Source organism: Mastigoproctus giganteus, chromosome 7, assembly GCF_048544385.1.
Source record: "Mastigoproctus giganteus isolate SK-2022 chromosome 7, ASM4854438v1, whole genome shotgun sequence".
NCBI classification, from domain to species: domain Eukaryota; kingdom Metazoa; phylum Arthropoda; class Arachnida; order Uropygi; family Thelyphonidae; genus Mastigoproctus; species Mastigoproctus giganteus.
In genome coordinates, this window is record NC_143581.1 from 125,366,237 (window position 1) to 125,385,911 (window position 19,675).

General features: G+C 38.2%; 1 protein-coding gene across 1 annotated transcript in view; it reads right to left on the minus strand.

The window, feature by feature from the left end:
• Window positions 1-19,675, minus strand: part of unc80 (unc80, NALCN channel complex subunit) — a 1,843,891-nt gene that overhangs the window by 195,241 nt on the left and 1,628,975 nt on the right. Inside the window, exon 57 of the mRNA XM_090378420.1 lies at window positions 15,010-15,195. Coding sequence (XP_090234546.1) covers window positions 15,010-15,195 — 186 coding nt within the window. The remainder of the gene's footprint in view (window positions 1-15,009; window positions 15,196-19,675) is intronic.

Genomic DNA, 19,675 nt, shown 5'->3' on the forward strand with positions numbered 1-19,675 from the left:
TTCCCTAGTTGTTAAAAAAAAGTCGAATAAAAAAGTTGCACGTATGCTGAGCACGCGCAGTAGATGGTTTATGCAAAACGTCCTTCCCATTTCTTTTAGGCATTTTGATTTGCATATATCGATTACGAAATAAAAAAGCTTTTTTATTGTAAATATTTTATTGATCATTTGCACATTTTCATAATTTCTGGAAGACAAGATACAATGGATTTATGATAATTAAAGTAAGAGATATATACTTGCTACTGCAACGTATCTAAATATCTCTGTAAAATAGCACTGATTGACGTACTGATCTTTTAGTTGAAGTGACATACACAGCTGTTAGGGGCACCTAACAATGGAATGTAACGAAAAAAAATGCGAGACGAAAAAAGAAATTGTGGACAAATATTTGTATTGTTGAAATCATACTTACTGCAGTAGTAACTTCAGGAAGCATGATTGTGATGTCATACTATTCAAAAATTCTAAAAAGTTAGAACTCCAGACACCGTTGTATCCAGTTATCATCGTAAGGCGAGGCATGACGACCAGGTTTTTAAGTTTTTTTTTTTTTTTTTTTTTTAGATAGACCTAGGAACATTTTACACATTCATTTATATGCATGGTTAAGGGGGTAATAAGCCACATGTGTCCCCCCTAAATTCGCCCCTGACTCAAGATATCATAACGATCGCGAAAAATGCGTCACGCCACGTACTATAATCACAGTACTAGTAGTGCGAGCGTTGGAAGCGCCTCTAGTGGAAGCCACGGATGATGTCACTTCCATGACTGATCAAATTTACTCAGTAGAAAGTCAGAAAATCTGCGAGCCCATTGTTAAAATATTCACAGATCACCTCTGCATATATGTGTTGTTATTATTAAATAATAATAAAAAATATACAAATGTACTACACATAACCTATGAAATTTACATTCTACCCCCCCAGGGCAAACACTCTGGATTCAACACTGTCAACTACTTTCTAAGTATCCATTGCCGGTGGGCAGATCAAGGGGTATTCCACATTTGGACAATGGGCTCTGATCAACCTTTTACTGTAAGCACCCTATTAGAGATTTAGGAGAGAGTGGTTTTCCTTTAGTGGAAAACTACTCTTCCTAAAGAGTGGTTTATAAACACCATTATGCCTGACATTTGTGAATTATGAAAAGGCATTTGACTCCATACAGCATAAGGCAATGTTTTGAGCACTGGAAAGACAAGGCATAGATAACGCATATGTTATGATTTTGAAGAAAATATATGAGAATGCTACCTCCTTTATCAGATTAGACAAAGACAGTAGCAAATTTAAAATTGAGAAAAGTGTTCGACAAGGAGACACAATAACTCCGAAGTTGTTTATTGCTGCCCTTGAAGAAGCTTTCAGAAGATTGAACTGGTCGCAGAAAGGATTCAATATGAATGGAGAATACCCAAACCATTTCCAATTTTCAGATGACATTATGGTCATAAGCCATAGATCCTGAAGAATCAGAGGAAAATCTTAATCAGTTATGCAGAGTTAGTAAGGATTTCGTACTAAAGATGAATATGGCTAAAAAAAAAGTAATGATCAACAAGTATGCCATAGAAAGGAATATAATCATTGAAGGAGCAGAAATTGAAAAGATGGATTCAGGGCCAACACTAGGGTGCACAAGTGAGGAACTTGCCATAAGCACTGTCTAAAATAGGCAAAGCACTACACTGCATATACCGTATTTCCCCATGTATAAGACGCATATTTTTTCGAAAAATTTGGGGTCTAAAAACTGGGTGCATCTTATACAGTGGTTGTAGATTTTTTTTACTTGCATTTCCTGCTTGTTATCTTTGCACTCATTGTTTTGCACTTGTTACCGGTATATTAGGTTACGTTTTGCCACGTTCTGCCCAGAAATGACTCAGGAAAGATTTTCGTACAGTGCTGAATTCAAGTTAAAAGTGATCCAGTTTGCAAAAGTGAATGGAAATCATGCTGCTGAATGTAAGTTCGGTCATCCTCCAACTGAGAAAACAATCCGAGACTGGCAACGGGAAGAAGAAACCCTACTGAAAACGCCACGGCAGAAGAAAGCCACGAGAGGCAAGTCAGCAAAATGGCCTGATTTAGAGAGAGAATTGAAGATATGGATTAAGGAGCAAAGGGCAATTGGAATTCCTGTGTCCACAAAGATGGTTCAGCATGAGACAAAAAGAATTGCTGATGAAAAAGAAGTTACTGATTTCAAAGGAGGACACAATTGGTGCTTCAGGTTCATGAAACGGAATGGACTAAGCATGCATGCACGCACCAGACTTGCCCAAAAGATGCCTGAAAGCTATGAGCAGAAGGTCCTTGAATTTCATTGTTTTGTCATTCAATGTCGGAAGACACATCAGTTTGAGTTGGGACAGATAGCAAATATGGACGAAGTCCCCCCTTCAATTTGATGTCCCAAGTAACAGAACTGTTGATAAGAAGGGGTGAAAACTAACTGTGAAGACAAGTGGACATGAAAAGAGCCATTATACAGTTGTTCTAGCTTGTTGTTTGGATGGAACCAAGCTGCCTTCTATGCTGATTTTCAAATGCAAAACAATGCCAAAAGAAGACATTCCTTGAGGAGTGATTGTCCACATTCATGACAAGGGTTGGATGGATCAGAATGGGATGAAGATCTGGTTTGAGAAAGTTTGGAGCAGGAGAACAGGTAGGCTCTTACGCAAACCTACCCTATTGGTGCTTGATCAGTTCAGGGCACACATAACAAAAAATACAAAGAAGATTGCTGCAGAGCAAAAAACAAAACTTGCCATCATACCAAGTGGCTTGACATCCTAGCTCCAACCACTTGATGTCAAGATTAACAAACCCTTCAAAGCTGCCATGAGAGACGAATGGAACCAATGGATGAAGTCTTCTTGGGACAATTTGACACCAGCAGGAAGAGTGAAGAAACCAACTATAGGAGAAGTTTGTACCTGGGTGAAAAGATCCTGGGATAATATCAAGATTGAGTTCATTGTCAAGTCATTTAAGAAGTGTGGAATTTCAAATGCCATAGATGGAACTGAGGACGAGGCAATATATGAAGACAGTGATTCGTCATCAGACCCAGATGAGGACAAGCTAATGGATGGGAGTTTTGACAGTGATGAGTTGTATGAATTTTATGATGAATAAAACTTGAGTTCAATAACTTTATGTAATACATTTTTTTTCAAATTTTGGGCCCCAAAATTAAGGTGCATCTTATACATGGGGAAATACGGTATATATATGTGTTAGGATACAACATGAATTAGGCACCGTTTCAAGGTTTTTGCCTCATGTGCCACAAACACTAGTGCTGGCCCTGGATGGATTTATACACTTATCTTGGACAAATCATTAGGTGTAATAATGATAAATGGCTGGAAGTCAAGGGAAGAATAAATTTCAGATGGATAGCATTTAGGAAATACAGTCACATACTGAGGAGCAATATCCCAATTTGTCTGAAACGTAAAATAATGAACCAATGTATACTCACCACCATGATTTATGGAAGTGAAACTTGGGCGCTCAACAAAAATATGGAAGAAAAGCTGAAACTGCAGAGGAAAGAATGGAACAAACTATATTAGGAATCAGACTGTTGGATAAGAAGAGAAACACATAGATTAGGCAGCAAACTCGAGTAAAGGACATTCTTATCAAAACTAAAGAACTAAAATGGACTTGGGCAGGACACATAGCTCGAACACATGATGACAGATGGACTAAGAAAATAACAGAATGGTACCCAAGAGGAGCTAAAACAAAACCTGGAAGACAACAACGGCGATGGACAGACGAAATTCAAGGGTCCATGGGCAGTAAATGGATGGCCATTGCAAAACAGAAGGAACTGGAAAGGCTGGAGAGGCCTTAATCTTGCAGTGGCTGATGATGGTTGCCTTTACCCCAACTGTTGTTGGGGTAAAGGCAACCTTTACCCCAACTGTTGTTTCGTGGAAGTGAATCATCTACACTTTTCCGTAAATTTCTATTATTTCTGTTTACATGGTCACCGCAATTGAATATTCAACTGACTCAGACATTTCAGACAGTTTCAAAAAAAAAAAAAATTAAAATTTAAGCCAGTTTTTTTAAATTTTATTTTTAATATCCTCTTTATGCAGTCCTTCTATGAGGTAAACATGAATAAATCTATGCTGCTATGTTTGTATGTACTCAGATTTAAGGATGCATTCAGGCTTGAATTGCCACCTGAAATCATGTCATTTGACAAAAATTAATTTTCACCCCGCCCCTTTGCTATCATCCTGATGTAACACCATCTAGTTGTGCCATTTTGTCAAGTGTCTAAATAGTTGGCACGGAACTGATGTGGCCTGTCAGTGGTGCCCTTCTGATACCGGCGCTCTTCTGATACTGAGCTAATTCCTTTCCATTCGTGCTGCACTCTCTTGATTTAGCCAGTGCTTTTTTAAAATTGCTCTGTAATGAAAGACTGATTGTTTGGAAGCTGCTGAGTGGTTCTGAAGTTTAATTTATATTTCTCCACTACAGCTGTGTGATTTTGAAAAGTTGGTACATATATATGTACCGATACATACCAATGTTAGTATGTATGCTGATTAGTTTGAAAAGGTATTAGTCAGAATGTTTGCAGTTTCTTTGGATGTGCTGATATCCTAGAATGTTTGTGATTTTCTCTAGACACACTGATATCCTGTCCTTTCCAGTTCATTAGTAGAATTGGTATTGAAAAAAATTGCCAATCAACAATTTTACCCCATATAAATTGACTATCTTGACTATCAAACATGACTTCTCAACCTTCAACAAATGCAAGTTACTGAGTATTATATGTTCTAATATGTTTTGGGTATTGTAAAAAAAAAAGAATACCTATCTGTATTTCTATTTTGATGATGGAGGCAAGCACATTCATGATTCATTTCTACTCTTACAACAAATGTATTGATTTTAGCTCTGAGTTTTTTAAAATTTTTGAGGTGCCAGTGGTGGAATACTTTTGGAAGAGATTCCAAGCCTTATTTATTTATTATTATTATTATTATTATTTATTTTTTTTTTTTGGCAACATTGCATTCATTTTTCTAGCAGGTGGTGGCATGTTTATAGCATTTTCCAGATGATCATAGTGTTGTAGCTTTGGCTGCCATTAACATTTGGTTTGTAATATGGGCTGTAGTATATCTATTCATCTGTTATTGCAAGAGTTGTATATTGAGCCCAGGCACCTATAAACAGAAAAATTTTTTGTGAACTGACATAGTTTAGTGGTTAATGCATGATTAACTGTAAACCCCTCTAGTCCGGTGGTCATGCCTAAATAAAAACCGAGTGTTTTTTTTGTTTTTTTTTTAATGACATTTCCATCTTCTTCTCTTTCCATCATGATGTGTGTAACATTGCTTGTTAAAGTTTTGCTGATGACAAGAAGAGTAATCACTATTGAGAGAATCATTTGTGATTGCCATTGCAGTGTAGAACTAATGATATGGTCCATTCTCATGGGTAAGTGATAAGTTTCAGCTCCAGTATTGAGGAGCAAAAGCTTTTGCCCATCCAATATTTTTTTAATAAATTTTCCTCAATAATCTTGATGGTAACATTCCTACAAGACATGATGTCCATTTACATATCCCACGATACAAACAGAGGATGGCAGCTGAATCACTAATTCTTTATATGCATACTGCTGATTTTTGGGGAAGGGGATACAGAGAGATCAGCACTAATGTAATTTGGATTGAGATTATTGCCACTCTATTGTATGGTGCTGGTGGAGGGGGAGTGGGTAAAATTGGTCTTACCAACACATATTTTATATTGTTATATTTAAAAATAACTAAATGCACAAGGCATAATACTTTAAGAGTTAAGAGTTTAATATCTATATAATATCGGTGTAGATACACCATAGATAACTCTTAAGAAACTACGATGGTATTTAGTGTGGGAGGCATTATTTGTTCTGTATCTCACATTGTCCTCTTCCTTCATAACGAGTTGTCATGGTATTGCACTACTCAAATAAATAATGCTTCACTAATAGAGAAGACTATTGTTACTTATTCTCAGTGAGTCAGAGAATACGTAACAATAGTCATCGGTGGGTGGGCAGGTACCCTGGTATTGTAGACATGACAACCCAGTTATGAAGATAATTACACAATATGAGAGATGCCAAAAGGTTATCATAGTCTTCTCTATTAGTGAAGCGTTATGAAGTTAATTGAAGATAATTACACAATATGAGAGATGCCAAAAGGTTATCATAGTCTTCTCTATTAGTGAAGCGTTACTTATTCGAGATAGCACAATACCATGGCTATCGTTGTGAAGGAAGGGCACAATATGAGATACTGAACAAATAATGCCTCCCACACTAACTACCATCGTAGTTTCTTAAGAGTTATCTATGGTGTATCTACACCGATATTATATATATTTTGTTATATTTACTTAAGATTCTTGCACCCTGCAGGACTATGAGGGGGTATCAAAAAGTTAGTACCTGACCTAGATAAAACATCAGTAGGAAGATGTTATTTTTAATATACGTTGTCTACATATTCAATAATTAACATGTGAAATTCCATTCCCATAGGTGATCGTACACCAGAGGTCGACTCCGGAATCTGAGGAAGGATGCTATGGTTGACAAAGTGGAGTATCGAGCAGTGATCAAGTTCCTGATCTGCAAGGCAAGAAAGCTCAGGAAATTGACGAAGAAATAAAAGCTGTGTATGGACAGAATTATCCATCCTATGGCACTGTAAAAAGTGGAAACGGGAGTTGCAGTGCTAAATAAAAACCGAGTGTTGTTTTTTTTTAATGACATTTCCATCTTCTTTTTCCATCGTGATGTCGTCGTACAAGTGCCTTTGATGAGCCAAGAGAAGGAAGGCCATCAACATCCACAGATAGTGAGACAGTAGTTGCAAAGGTTGAGCAACTGGTGCTGAGTGAAAGACATGTGACAATTCATTTCATCGCAAATGCAGTGGGAATTAACTATGGGTCTGCCCACAGCATTTTACATGACCATCTGCACACGTCTGAGGTCTCCAATGGGTTCCAAGATTGTTGATACCTTTGCAGAACCTTAGATACCTTAGGTCCTTGAGGTTGTCACAGCCTTTGCAGAACCTTTGATACCTTAGGTCCTTGAGGTTGTCACAGACATTCTCTCAGATATGCCAGACAAGCTGTACTTGCTACCTGGGAGTCTAAAACGCTGATGGAACTGATATTCAGGTAACACTCAAGTCAAGTGGACCCAATTTCAGCGAAGTCCGGATGGTCTGTGTCAGCCAAATAATCTGCTTGCACCTTCACGATGGTGGGACTGTTAGTAATCCTGGGTATAACCCAGGATTACTAACAGTCCCACTGTTAGTAATCGTTGGTTCACACCTGGGTGGTCACCCACTACGTTGGTTCACACCTGGGTGGTCACCCAGGTGTGAACCAACGTAATCAGGGGTAGAGGTGTGGCGCCCAAACCACATGGAGGAACGCCGCCCCTCTATGTTACCAGGCAGTACTAGGTGGAAGATGACTCTCATCAACTGGTGAAATACCACCACTTTGCTTATTGGAGGCTTGAACTGGTGGAACCCATGTTTAGTCTCTAGAGCTAAGTTCCGGTCAACCCTTCCCTATCTCTTCCATCATGCAGTATGATTGATGACTTTTGAGGTTATGATGAACGTTGTGGCGAGATCCAATATTCCTTACATTTCGAGGGTACAGCTCTAAAACGGTTTTCACAGACCTGCCGCTAGTTAGTACACCGGACCGGACCTATTGGTAACTCTCTAGGAAGCTTCCGGATCAGCTAGTGTATAATCTTGCTACCTCTACTCTGCCAGATAGTGACTGGAGGGAGTCCGAGTAGTGTGTACGCGGGGAGCATTGTCGAGGCCACATTATGTCAAGGATCTGGGTATATTCTTACCACATGTACGTCATATCCAAAAATTTCATTACTTCATACAGCATGTCCCACCCACTTTTTCTTACTATTGAACACACCATGAATTGTCAAACTAATAGAGCAAGCTTATCTGAGAAAAGATCTAAACCTCCCAAGGACTTCCTAATTCATTTCACCAATATACGTGGTCTCAATTATAATCTCAACTATGTCCATTTCCACTTGCAGTCTGCCAAACCTCATGTACTTTTTCTGACAGAATCTCAGTTATCGGTTGATTCAACTACTGCTCATCTCAGATGCCCAAATTATTCGCTGTATGATTCCTTTCACCTCAAAGGTGGTACTTGTGCATATGTCCATTCTGATATTCCTTGTCAGAGACTTGGAATTTGGAATCTCCTCTCTTTGATCTTCTCTGGCTTAAAATCATTCTACCTCATTGTGTCAAATTCATCTGTTGTCTCTACCGTTCTCCCAACTCGACTAATCACTTGGAGCTCTTTGACTTCCTCTCGCTGCAACTTGACTTTCTCCAGTCCAACTCTCCTAACTGTGAGGTAATTTTCCTTGGTGATTTTAATGTTCACAACCTCAGCTGGCTTCCGTTTTCTAGTCACACCGACCCAGCAGGTCGAGATGCTGAGGCTTTTGCAATTACTAATGACCTAGCACAGATTGTTCATTTACCTACAAGAATACCGGACAATCCTAATCATACAGCCAATACGCTTGATCTTTTTCTCACAAACAACCCTTCTAAGTACAAGGTTGAAGTGAGAGCTCCTTTAGGCACTTCAGATCACAACTTGGTGATTGTCTCTTCTCCAATGGAACCTTTATCTCATGGCTATTCCCAACCTCGTGTTGTTTGGCATACAAGAACGCAAAATGGAATGACCTGCGAGACTTCTTTTCTTCTTTTCCTTGGTCGGATTACTGTTTCAAAAGTTCTGATGTCAATGTTTGCTCAGATCGTGTCAGTGAAATTATTCTTGCAGGAATGGAATCCTTTATCCCACACTCCACTTTAAAATCTCGTCCTTTATCTAAACCTTGGTTTTTCAATAAATGTGCTAAGGCTGTCCAAGAGAAGAATGTTGCATATCGTAATTGGCTTGTTTATAATTCTTCAGTTTCATTTTCTGCCTACACCAAAGCTCGCAATAATTGTAAAGCAGTTATTAATCAGTCCTAACTAGAGTTTGAACAGGCTAAGAGTAGAAAACTTGCTTCTTGCCGTAATGGTAGCCGAGCATTCTCGTCTCTTGCCAAAGCTATTGGCCACAACTTTTGCTCATCTCCGCTCCCACCTCTGTCCAAACCAGATGGTTCTGTTGTTACTTTAGCCAAGGATAAAGCTGACCTGCTAGCATCCCATTTTTCTTCCAGCTCATGTATTAATGATCTTGGTAAAACACCTCCCACCATTCCCAACACACACTCCACTCAATGCCTCCTGTGGTCTTCCATCAAAAGGATATCAGAAGGATTTTGATGAATCTCGATGCTAAGAGAGCTCCAGGTCCTGATGGTATTTCTCCACTTGTTCTCAAAACCTGTGCTCCTGAACTTACTCCTATTCTTTGCCGCCTTTTTTCACTTTCTTATTCTAAAGGTGTTTTTCCTTCTGATTGGAAATTTGCTCATATCCAGCCAGTTCCTAAAAAGGGTGACAAATCCCTCCCATCCAATTATTGTCCCATTGCTATTACTTCTACTCTTTCTAAAGTAATGGAGAAATCAATTAACCACCAACTCTTAAACTATCTAAAAACCTTCCGTCTGATCAACGATCACCAGTATGGATTCCGTCAGTGTTGATCCACTGGTGATATCTGGCTTATGTTACCCATTTATAGACTAATTCAATGGAAAGGTTCGGTGAAACACAAGTAGTTGCTCTTGACATCTCAAAGGCTTTTGATCGTGTTTGGCATAAAGGTCTTCTAAAGAAGCTTCCATCTTATGGTTTGCCAACTGTTTTTAGTAATTGGTTATCCAGTTTTCTCTCTGATCGCTCACTGAGGGTGATGGTTGATGGCTCTCTGTCTTCTAACTTCTCCACTAATGCCGGTGTCCCCCAAGGTTCAGTTTTTTCCCCCACTCTTTTCCTCTTGTATATCAATGACCTTCTTCCATTGACTGGAAATCCTATCCATAGTTTTGCCGATGAAAGCACATTGCATTCAACTTTCCATTTTGAGAAACCTTGTCCTGCTCAATCAGCTTCAACTTGTCGAAAATCTGCTACCAATTTCTTAAATGCCGATCTTCAGGTAATTCTTCAGTGGGGCAAAGACAACTTAGTTGATTTCAATTCTTCTAAAACTCAGTCTTGTCTTATATCTCGCAAAAAGGATTCTTTTGCTCCTATGGTTATCTTTAGTGACACTCCAATTTCTAGGCAAAAGGATATATCTCTTTTGGGGATTACCCTGACTTCTAATCTCTCTTGACACAAGCACATTACAAATATTGCTTCCTCTGCATCTAAAAAACTTGGTTTTCTCTTTCGCTTTCGGCGTTACTTTTCTTCCAAACAGCTGCTCACTCTGTATAAATCGCAAATCCGCCCTGCCATGGAATATTATTCGCACATCTGGGGTGGTGCTCCCAAAACCTCTCTCAGGCTTCTTGATTCCATTCAGAAGAGGGCAGTTAGGTTAATTAATGATTCATCTCTAACAGAGTCTCTCCACTCGCTGTCTCATAGACGCACTGTTTCTGCTGCATGCCTCTTCTACAGATACTTCCATGGGCACTGTTCTTCTGAATTAGCTTCTATAATTCCCGCTCTCTCTTTCAAAACAGTCCGAACACGTGCCTTTACCCGCCAACATCCGTTTACTGTCCAACTTCAAACCCACAGAACCAACTTTTCATCTTCCTCATTTATTCATTCAACTGCCGTTTTCTGGAACAACCTTCCTTCATACGTATTTCCTGAAAATTACAATCTACAGAAGTTCAAGTCCAGTGTCAACAAATATCTTCTTTCGTCTTCTCAGTCTCCAACCCAAGCATGGTACTAAGTACTATAGGTTCTAATACCTCTCGTGTTTGGGGTTCACATAAAAAAAAAAAAAAAAAAAGCAATGTCGAATGCAATGTTCTCATCAACTGTTCAATTTGTGTAATGCAGATGTTGAGAACTTTTCTGATCGGTTGGTGACAAATGACGAATGCTGGGTGTACCAGTATGATCCAGAGATTAAAGACATGTCAAAGCGGTGGAAGCACACCTCCTTCCCATCTCCCAAAAAGGCAAAGACCACTCCATCTGCGAAGAAGGTAATGTTGTCCGTGTTTTTGGACAGACATGGAGTTATCCTGACAGGTTACCTACCTCATGGTTCCACAGTTACCAAAGAATACTATAGAAATCTTTTGAAAAAGTTATGCGATGCTCTAAAGGTAAAAAGGCATGGAATGTTAACCAAAGGTGCCGTCTTCTGTCAGACAATGCACTGGTTCACAAAGCTGTTGCCACCACCAACTTTGTTGCCCAGTGTGGCTTTGAACTACTGCAGCACCTACCATATTCTCCTGATCTAGCACCATCAGACTTCTTGTTTCGAGAAATGAAGAAACCATTGCATGGACACCAATTTGATTCCTCTCAGGAAGTCATCAATAAGGTGGCATTGTGGTTTCAGGCAAAAAGTCAGACTTCTGTGATCAAGGCATTAAGCATCTAATCTATAGATGGTAGAAATTTGCTACTATGCATGGAGAGTAGAGTACATAGAAAAGGTTAATGTTCCTGTGAAGTTTCACCTTTCTAGAGTTATTATTTCTAGGTAAGGGTACAAATCTTTTGACACCTCCCTCATATGTCTATCAATGAAGTTGTAGATATTACTGCTGTTACTGCAGAAAACTCAACAATTGCATGTGGTATTTCAGCATATTTTTTAGGTTTAGTAATTCTTCCTGTTTCCAAGAGAAGCCTCTTTTCCTCTTCTTTCTTTCTGGATGGCTTTCCATATGTTCCTTGACATATATCTCTAATGGTTGCAGCAGAAATTGAACAGTGGAAAGATTTATTGCCTCTATAAACTCATAACAGTTAAGATTATTTAGGGTTTTTCCATTCAATTCCAATAATGCTTCACTAATAGAGAAGAGCAATCTTTCACTAGGAATGAAAGATTGCTATTTTTTCTCACTTTTATCTGTCCTATTTGCAATTAATAGGGTGCAGTATACTGAGGTACAGTAGCAGTAGCAATTTGAAGTCACTGAGAATGGAAGACATTAAGTGAAACATAGTGCTGTTTTGTTTATATCAACAAATTATAGAGGAGAAAAGAAAAAAAAGGATTGTTAGGTTTACCCTCTAGTGAGCTCATGGCTTTCAGGATGGAATTTTCCATCTCCATTTTCAAAAAATAATTTTGAGTTTTTTAAGTAGTTTTGCATTTAGTTTTTTATGAATTGTTACACTGTCAGTCTGAGGTGAATGCATGCTACCATTAAGGTAAGTATAATGTTATTTTCTTTCTTTCTTTGATAATATCAAAATATTATTTGTTATTTAGGTATACATTTGTTGGTTATTACTGTCAATTTTTTTTTTTTTTTTTTTTGTTTACGATATGTATAATCAACATAAGACTGCATATTTTATTTGTTGAAGAATTCTTTATTAGAAAAGGTGAAAATAGTGATTGTGATATTCATTTCCCAAGGTATAGTCCATGATGGCTCCATTTCAGCCAGTTTTGAAAAAGTGGCTGAAATGGAGTAGCAAATTGTGCTCTCTCTCTCTCTCTCTCTCTCTCTCTCTTTTGTGAGGTTGTAAAGTGAAACCCATATAAAGAAAGCACTAGTGTGCTGATAACTTCAACAGCATTCAGTTCACCATTCCTGAAGTAATCATTCACAAATCCATTACAATTTGTTTTCTTTTTCTTCCCCCCTGAGGTATGCAGCAGTGGGTTACTGGCATCTCTTCATATAAAGAAAATTAAAATGAAACGAATTAAATTAAAAATTAAAGAAACAAATAAATAAAAAGTAAAAATAGCATTATACTGTATGACTGATTTGTGTACCAGTATCTTCTTTTTCTCCTTGGAAGAGCATTACCACAAGCAGGCCACTGGGTTCAGCACCTAGTACTTCTAGGTGCTGAAACGCCCATAACGTCATAAGATTTCAGCATTATAAAATAAGAATTACTAATAACCTATTGGGTAATCCTCTTTGTGTCATTAACTCAGAGGTTTTAATTCTTTTTAGCATTCAAACCTCTGAGTAAAAGTACTCTAAAGAATAAAATAATAAACAGGAATAAGCAAACATGACCTAGTAAAAAAAAAAAAAAAAAAGAAAAAAAAAGTCATTATGTGTGCATCTGCTTATTCTTATTTAATATTTGTTCACTTTGTTGATTTTAAATAACTAAAAAGAGAACTAATGCAAATGATTATGTTGTTTAAGCATCATATAGAAACTTTATGCCAGGGGAAAAGAAGACAATTTCATAAACCTGATTTAAACATATCACAAATATTTAAACATGCAGTATTTGTGATATGTTTAAATCAGGTTCAGAGTCAAAGTAAAGAAATAAACTGAATTAATTTATTTCTATTCTTGTTGCGGCCTTCATAGTGGAGTGGTCAGGAGCAGGAGTGCAGTAACACATGCTCTTTGAGTTGATCGGGGTTCAAGCCCCTGAATGCTAAATATGGTCGATCTGCCAACCTGCAATGGACCAGTGTCGCAGGTACATTTCCCTCAACAGGAATTATTGAGGATTCCATCCTGCAGTGGATTGATAATGGCTGTAGTTTACCTTTTTTTTTTTTTTTTTATACTTGTTTCAGAAGAAAACAAGTTGCACTTTCATTATAAGGTGTGACTTGTCGTGTTCATGAATACTGCATGACAATAAGAGGGTTGTGCAGTTATTTGTATATTTTCAAAGTACTGGATTTTTTTTCCAAGGACTGAAACTGGATCATTGATCACACTTTGGAAAACATTGTTTTAATATATTTTACTTGAAATGAAAAATAAAATCATGTCCTATATAGTGCACATTCTGCATGTTTGTTTGTTTGTTATTTGGTTTTTAGGAGCATTAGCAACTAAGGCCATATTGCTCCGGGATATGCGGTGGTCATTCCCTGACCTTTCCACATCCTCCGTATTTGGTGGTGACGGGCTCGAACCCCGGTCTAATCAAGAAGCGTGTGCTACGCACTGCTGCTCCTTCCCACCTGGCTATGGAGGTGCCTACATTCTGCATGACTGACACACACACACACTCGCTCACTCTCTCTCTCTCTCTCTCTCTCTGTGTATTTAATGACCAGTATAATCACTACTTCACCTTTTCTGATAGAGAATTTATAATTTATTTTCAGTCTTATATTGAAAATAATTAATATAAGATAAAAAACAATATAATTTGTGATATGTATAATTAGACATATCATAAATTATAAATAACATCTCTATTACATTGTTTAATTTATAAGTGCAGTACCTATGCATACACCAAGTCTTTCATACTCTTAGACATTTAGACAAGAAATATTTTTAGATTAAACTATGCATACCATCAAGCATCTCTCATATTATGGACTTATACTTCATATACTGGGTTCTGACTATTGCAACAACAGGGTACCTGCCCACCCACAGATGAGTAAGCCAACAAGCTTTGAAAAGGTGCCATCTGGGTGGTGGTATCCGCCGAGAATAAGTAACATTAGTTTTCGCCACTTTGAATAAGTATTACTTATTCAAAGCAGTGCAATACCTTGGAAATTCATTGTGAAAGTATTCACAATATGGGATATAATTAAACAATGCATTCATACTACCTGGGTAGTAGAAGTGATGTAAGTGCAGTACCCATGCATAAGCCAACTCTTTCATATTATGATAATGAGAAGGATAAGGGTCAAATCAAGTAAAAAAAGATGGATTCTCCATTGTAAATCAGAGTTGATAATTATGGTAGTCTTAACTACAACTAAATATTCTCTAACGCAAACACACACACACATGTAAGTATGTATATATTTTACTATTTTTTTTTTTTTTTATGTTTACCTGTAAATCCTATTTCAAATAATGATTCTTTCAAATGAGTTGACTTTTCTTGTAAAAGATTACTATCATTTGCCATTTTTCCAGTTGATGACATTAAGTGAAAATCTCTGGCAGACAGTGGTGTCAATGCATGTAGAATCATGGTTAGAACAAATGAAATATCTAATGAAGACAATTTTGGTACTTCTGAAATATATAAAAAATAAATAATTAAAAAGTAATTCAATTTTTAAAACTTTTTATTATTAAATTTAAATGGCAAGCAGATGTAGATGATTATTATGCAATAAGTTAGCATAAACTATGGTACTACCATCTTGCATATTGAAGTCCTGAAGCAAAAAAATCACAATTGGAATCCACGACTTTGGAAGCCAAGACCAACTTTCCCCCTCCTTTCCTTATTCCTTCTGGTATGTGTGATGTCCTTTAAGCACATAATGGGCAATACAGCAAAATCTATTCCTTTTGTTCCAGTAATACAAATTAAAATTAAATCTGCAGAGGTGTGAGGTAGGGAATTTTGGATTTCTACTATATAACTCAGTCAAGGTGTGATAAATGCCCACGAAATGTGACATCTTGACCTGATACTGTATAAGTATTTTGGAGCTTCAGCTGAAAAGAGAATACAGACTTTTTCCACATGGAGAAAGTGTGTGTGTGTTATAGTACACTGCTGTGCAAAACTTAAGGACCAACACAATTTCTAAAGGTTACAACCACAAAATCAAATGAAACAGCCTGTGGCTGTTCAGTAGAAAGCTAGCATACAAGCAAAAATTTTAATTGTGATGAGAGGGCTCAGATAAACAGATAAAACCAGCAGTTCAGCAGTATACAGTCAGTCCTCGTATAACACGTGTTTACACTGCACGAATTCGATCATACACAATTTATAAATAGGGGAACGATATCTTATATAACACGAACCAAATTCAATTTTGCACGATTCGCCTTTGTGTTTACAAAAAATGGCAGTCGAACGCAGAATCACCCCAACCGAACGCAACACGATAGGAATTAAGAGAAGATTCTGAAAATGTATTTATGTTTTTTATATCAATGAAGGAGAAACACATTTCACCATAATAACGTAAAAACCAACACAATTCCAGCTATCGGTATAATCGCAAATGCAATTAGATCGAGTTTACTACCAGTTTATAACAGATTCCACTAGCAGAAACGCAACTGGAAATTGTGTTTATTGTTTTATGGTAGTAACCCCTCGAAATGTGCTTTAGTAAAATGTGGTGTTAATTGTGTATCTTAGCCTTTTCGGTGTTGTTTATTCAGTTGCTACACGCACGCAGCTTTGTTTATGTGTATCAATCATGCCTCCTCATTTTGTAATTGTGCTTTATTCCCTAAAAATGAGTAAAATACTTAAAAGGTGTGAAAAGGAGGCGTCCTGGTGAAGATACTGAAGATACTGCAGATTCAGAGAGAAAAAGAAAAGCAATATCGATAAACAGAGGTGGACTGGATCAAAAATTCTTACCCGGGAAAATTTATAGTGGCCTCATACTATGGTTTATGGCCAAAATCACATCGGCCTCTGGCCCACCGGTGTTTCCCCCGTAAGGCTTATGGCCAGTCGTCCGCCTCTGTCGATAGAGAAAAAATATGAAATTGTGAAATGCTTTGAGCTAAATGAAAGACCATGTGATATTGCACGTGCTACAGACCTGAATGAGGCAACTCCGAGAATTACAAAGAATGCAGAGAAAATAAAAACAACTTTCATAGCAGAAACAACTCAAAGGGTAATTAAAATCCATTAGATTAAGACACAAAGAATTGGAATAGATGGAACGCCTGTCATCTCTTTGGATAGAAAATCAAACAAAAAACAAGTTAGCTTGCAATAGAAGTAAAAGCATTAGCAATATTTTATTACGTAATAGTCGTAATAAAATGTGTAAGTATTTTATTATGATTATTTATTGTGTTTGGTAATGTTTTGGTTACAAATGTGTGTTCAATCTTGGGTGGTCAGCACCTAACCCCATTTTTCCCATAGGGCCTGTTGTTTATATTGCACGATTTTGCATTGCATGAGGGTTTCTAGGAATGCAACTATCGTGCTATACGAGGACTAACGGTATGTGCAAATTACCGAATGATGAGCACGATTTTTACAGAAGTTCGATTGGTTTCATACAGTGCTACAGACAACGAAATGGCCAGTAGACAACATCTGGATGACTTTACCTGGGGTCAAATAATTGGGAAGCTCAAGGAAGGTCAAAGTGCAAGGAGTGTGGCTGCAGAGTTCAGTACCACCTATAGCATTGTCTCATGTGTGTGTGTGTGTGTGTGTGTGGTCAGCCTTCAGAACGACAGGTATAGCTTTTTGAAGGACCAGTAGTGGTCATCCACGAAAAACAACACCCAATGATGACTGTTATATACTCCTACAGGCCAAGAGGGACTGACATCAGACAGCAGGATCCATTGCAAACCAGCTGCACAGGATGCAGGATATCGCGGTATACTGTGGCCAGGAGACCACAAAGGTGGACTGTTTGCCTGACGGCCAGTACGCTTTGTCCATTTAACACCTGCCCATCGGAGACACCGTTTACAGTGGTGCATCAAACACAAGGACTGGACAGCAATGCAATGGGGTAATACTCTTTACTGATGAGAGTAGATTCAGTCTCAGCAGCGATTCTGGATGTCAGCTGATCTGGCAAGAGGTTCGCACATGGTATCACCCCGCAAACATCACTGAAAGGGATCGATATGGCGGTCAAAGTGCTCTAGTCTGGGGAGGCGTTATCTTGGATGGACATACACAACTCCAGATACTGGAAGGTGGTACTGCAACCAGTGCACACTACTGTACTGAGGTAATCCTTTCCCATGTGCATCTGTTCCGAGGTCCACTGGCTCCGAGTTTGTGTTTATGGATGATAACGCGACACCTATTCACACCACAGCTGTTGATATGCTTTTGGAAAGTGAGAACATTGTTTATATGGATTGGCCTTCCCATTTCCCCCGATCTAATCCCATGAACACATATGGGATGCTCTGGAGAGATGCCTAGCGGCACATCCACACACACCAGAAAATGTTCACCAGCTGATGATGGCGCTGACAGAGGAATGGACAATGTTACCACAAGAACTTATCAACAACACTGTTCTAAATATGGACAGGCAGTGCAAAGCCTGCATTGACATTAGGGGTGGCCATATCTCCTACTGAGGACTACCTCTTCCCTTTGTTCCATCTTTGGCAGTGATGCATCTGTATCTTGGTAGCCAGTGCTATGTTGCCATTTTAAATAAAGTCCCTCTGTACCATTTTCTTTCCATTGTTGTGTCGGTGTTGTTTCCTTCATCATTTCTGTACCTCACAAGGTACCTTTGGTATGCTTTTCCCATATCCAGGCCACTCCTGTGAGAAGCTACAAGTGAAAACCTGACTGGTCCTTAAGTTTTGCACACTACTGTACTTCTGTTGTGCTCCCTCTCCCCAAAGAGTGTTTTGTGGGGAGGGGAAAGCACAACAGAAGTACTATCAACTTTGATACTAGAGGTTCTTTAGACAAGCACTGAATAAGGCTTCAATAAAGTAGTACTGGTACTTCAGATTTCCCAGCTCGACTGGCAAATAATCTTGCTGCATTTATTCAGCAAGTTTTTTACAGGATGGAGTTGAAGTACTGATATGTATATATAAGCATATATCTAATTCTTCAGCTGTTATTAAGGAGTAGATATATGTTTGTCATGACTATGGTATACATAAAAATTGTATCATTTATATATCATGTTCTTTATATATTTATTGCAAAGGTTTGTGAAATGTTCAACTAAGAGAATGAGCATGTCTGTGATAAAAATCTTTAAATTAGACAGTGATATTCCTTGTTAGAGATGACCTAGTTAAAATCTAATACTTCTCACAATGTAGTCACTTTTGGCCATTTTCGTGTCCAGTCATGCTATGTATATGATCATTATTTCTATGTATTTATGCAGTATTAAATCTAAAGTTATTTACCAATTGGATATTTTCAGCATATGGATTCCATTGGTGAGATCAGTTTTACTCTTATAAAGATTTTCAGAAGATTATGTGTGTTCTTACCTGACTGACATCTTTGTTAATGGGTCATTAGTCACCATGCCGCCATTAACGAGATGCTAGAGAGTGAAGTTGCCATTGTTAATGACTGGACCTCCATGCTGTTGTTGTTATTTGGTTTTTAGGAGAATTAGCAACTAAGGCCATATTGCTCCGGGAATATGCGGTGGTCATTCCCTGACCTTTCCGCATCCCCCATATTTGGTGGTCACGGACTCGAACCCCGATCTAGTCAAGAAGCGTGTGCTATGCACTGCTGCTCCTGCCCACCTGGCTACGAAGGCGGCCAGAACCTCCATGCCTTAATCTTCCTACTAACTAGGAAAGGGTTCCTCCTTGTGTGACCTTGAGCAAGCAGCATGCTCCAATCACTATTAATGTGCTACTTTTAGCAGTTACAGGTGTCACAGTATGGGAAGTGTTTTTGCTTTGAAGGTCTACCTGAAGTGATGTGATCATTCTTGGCAAGATTTGGACTCCCCTATTTTTTTTCCTCTTTGGCTATAATGGAAGACAGTAACTTCTGAATATAGTGTATAGTATTTATTGATAAGCGACACTG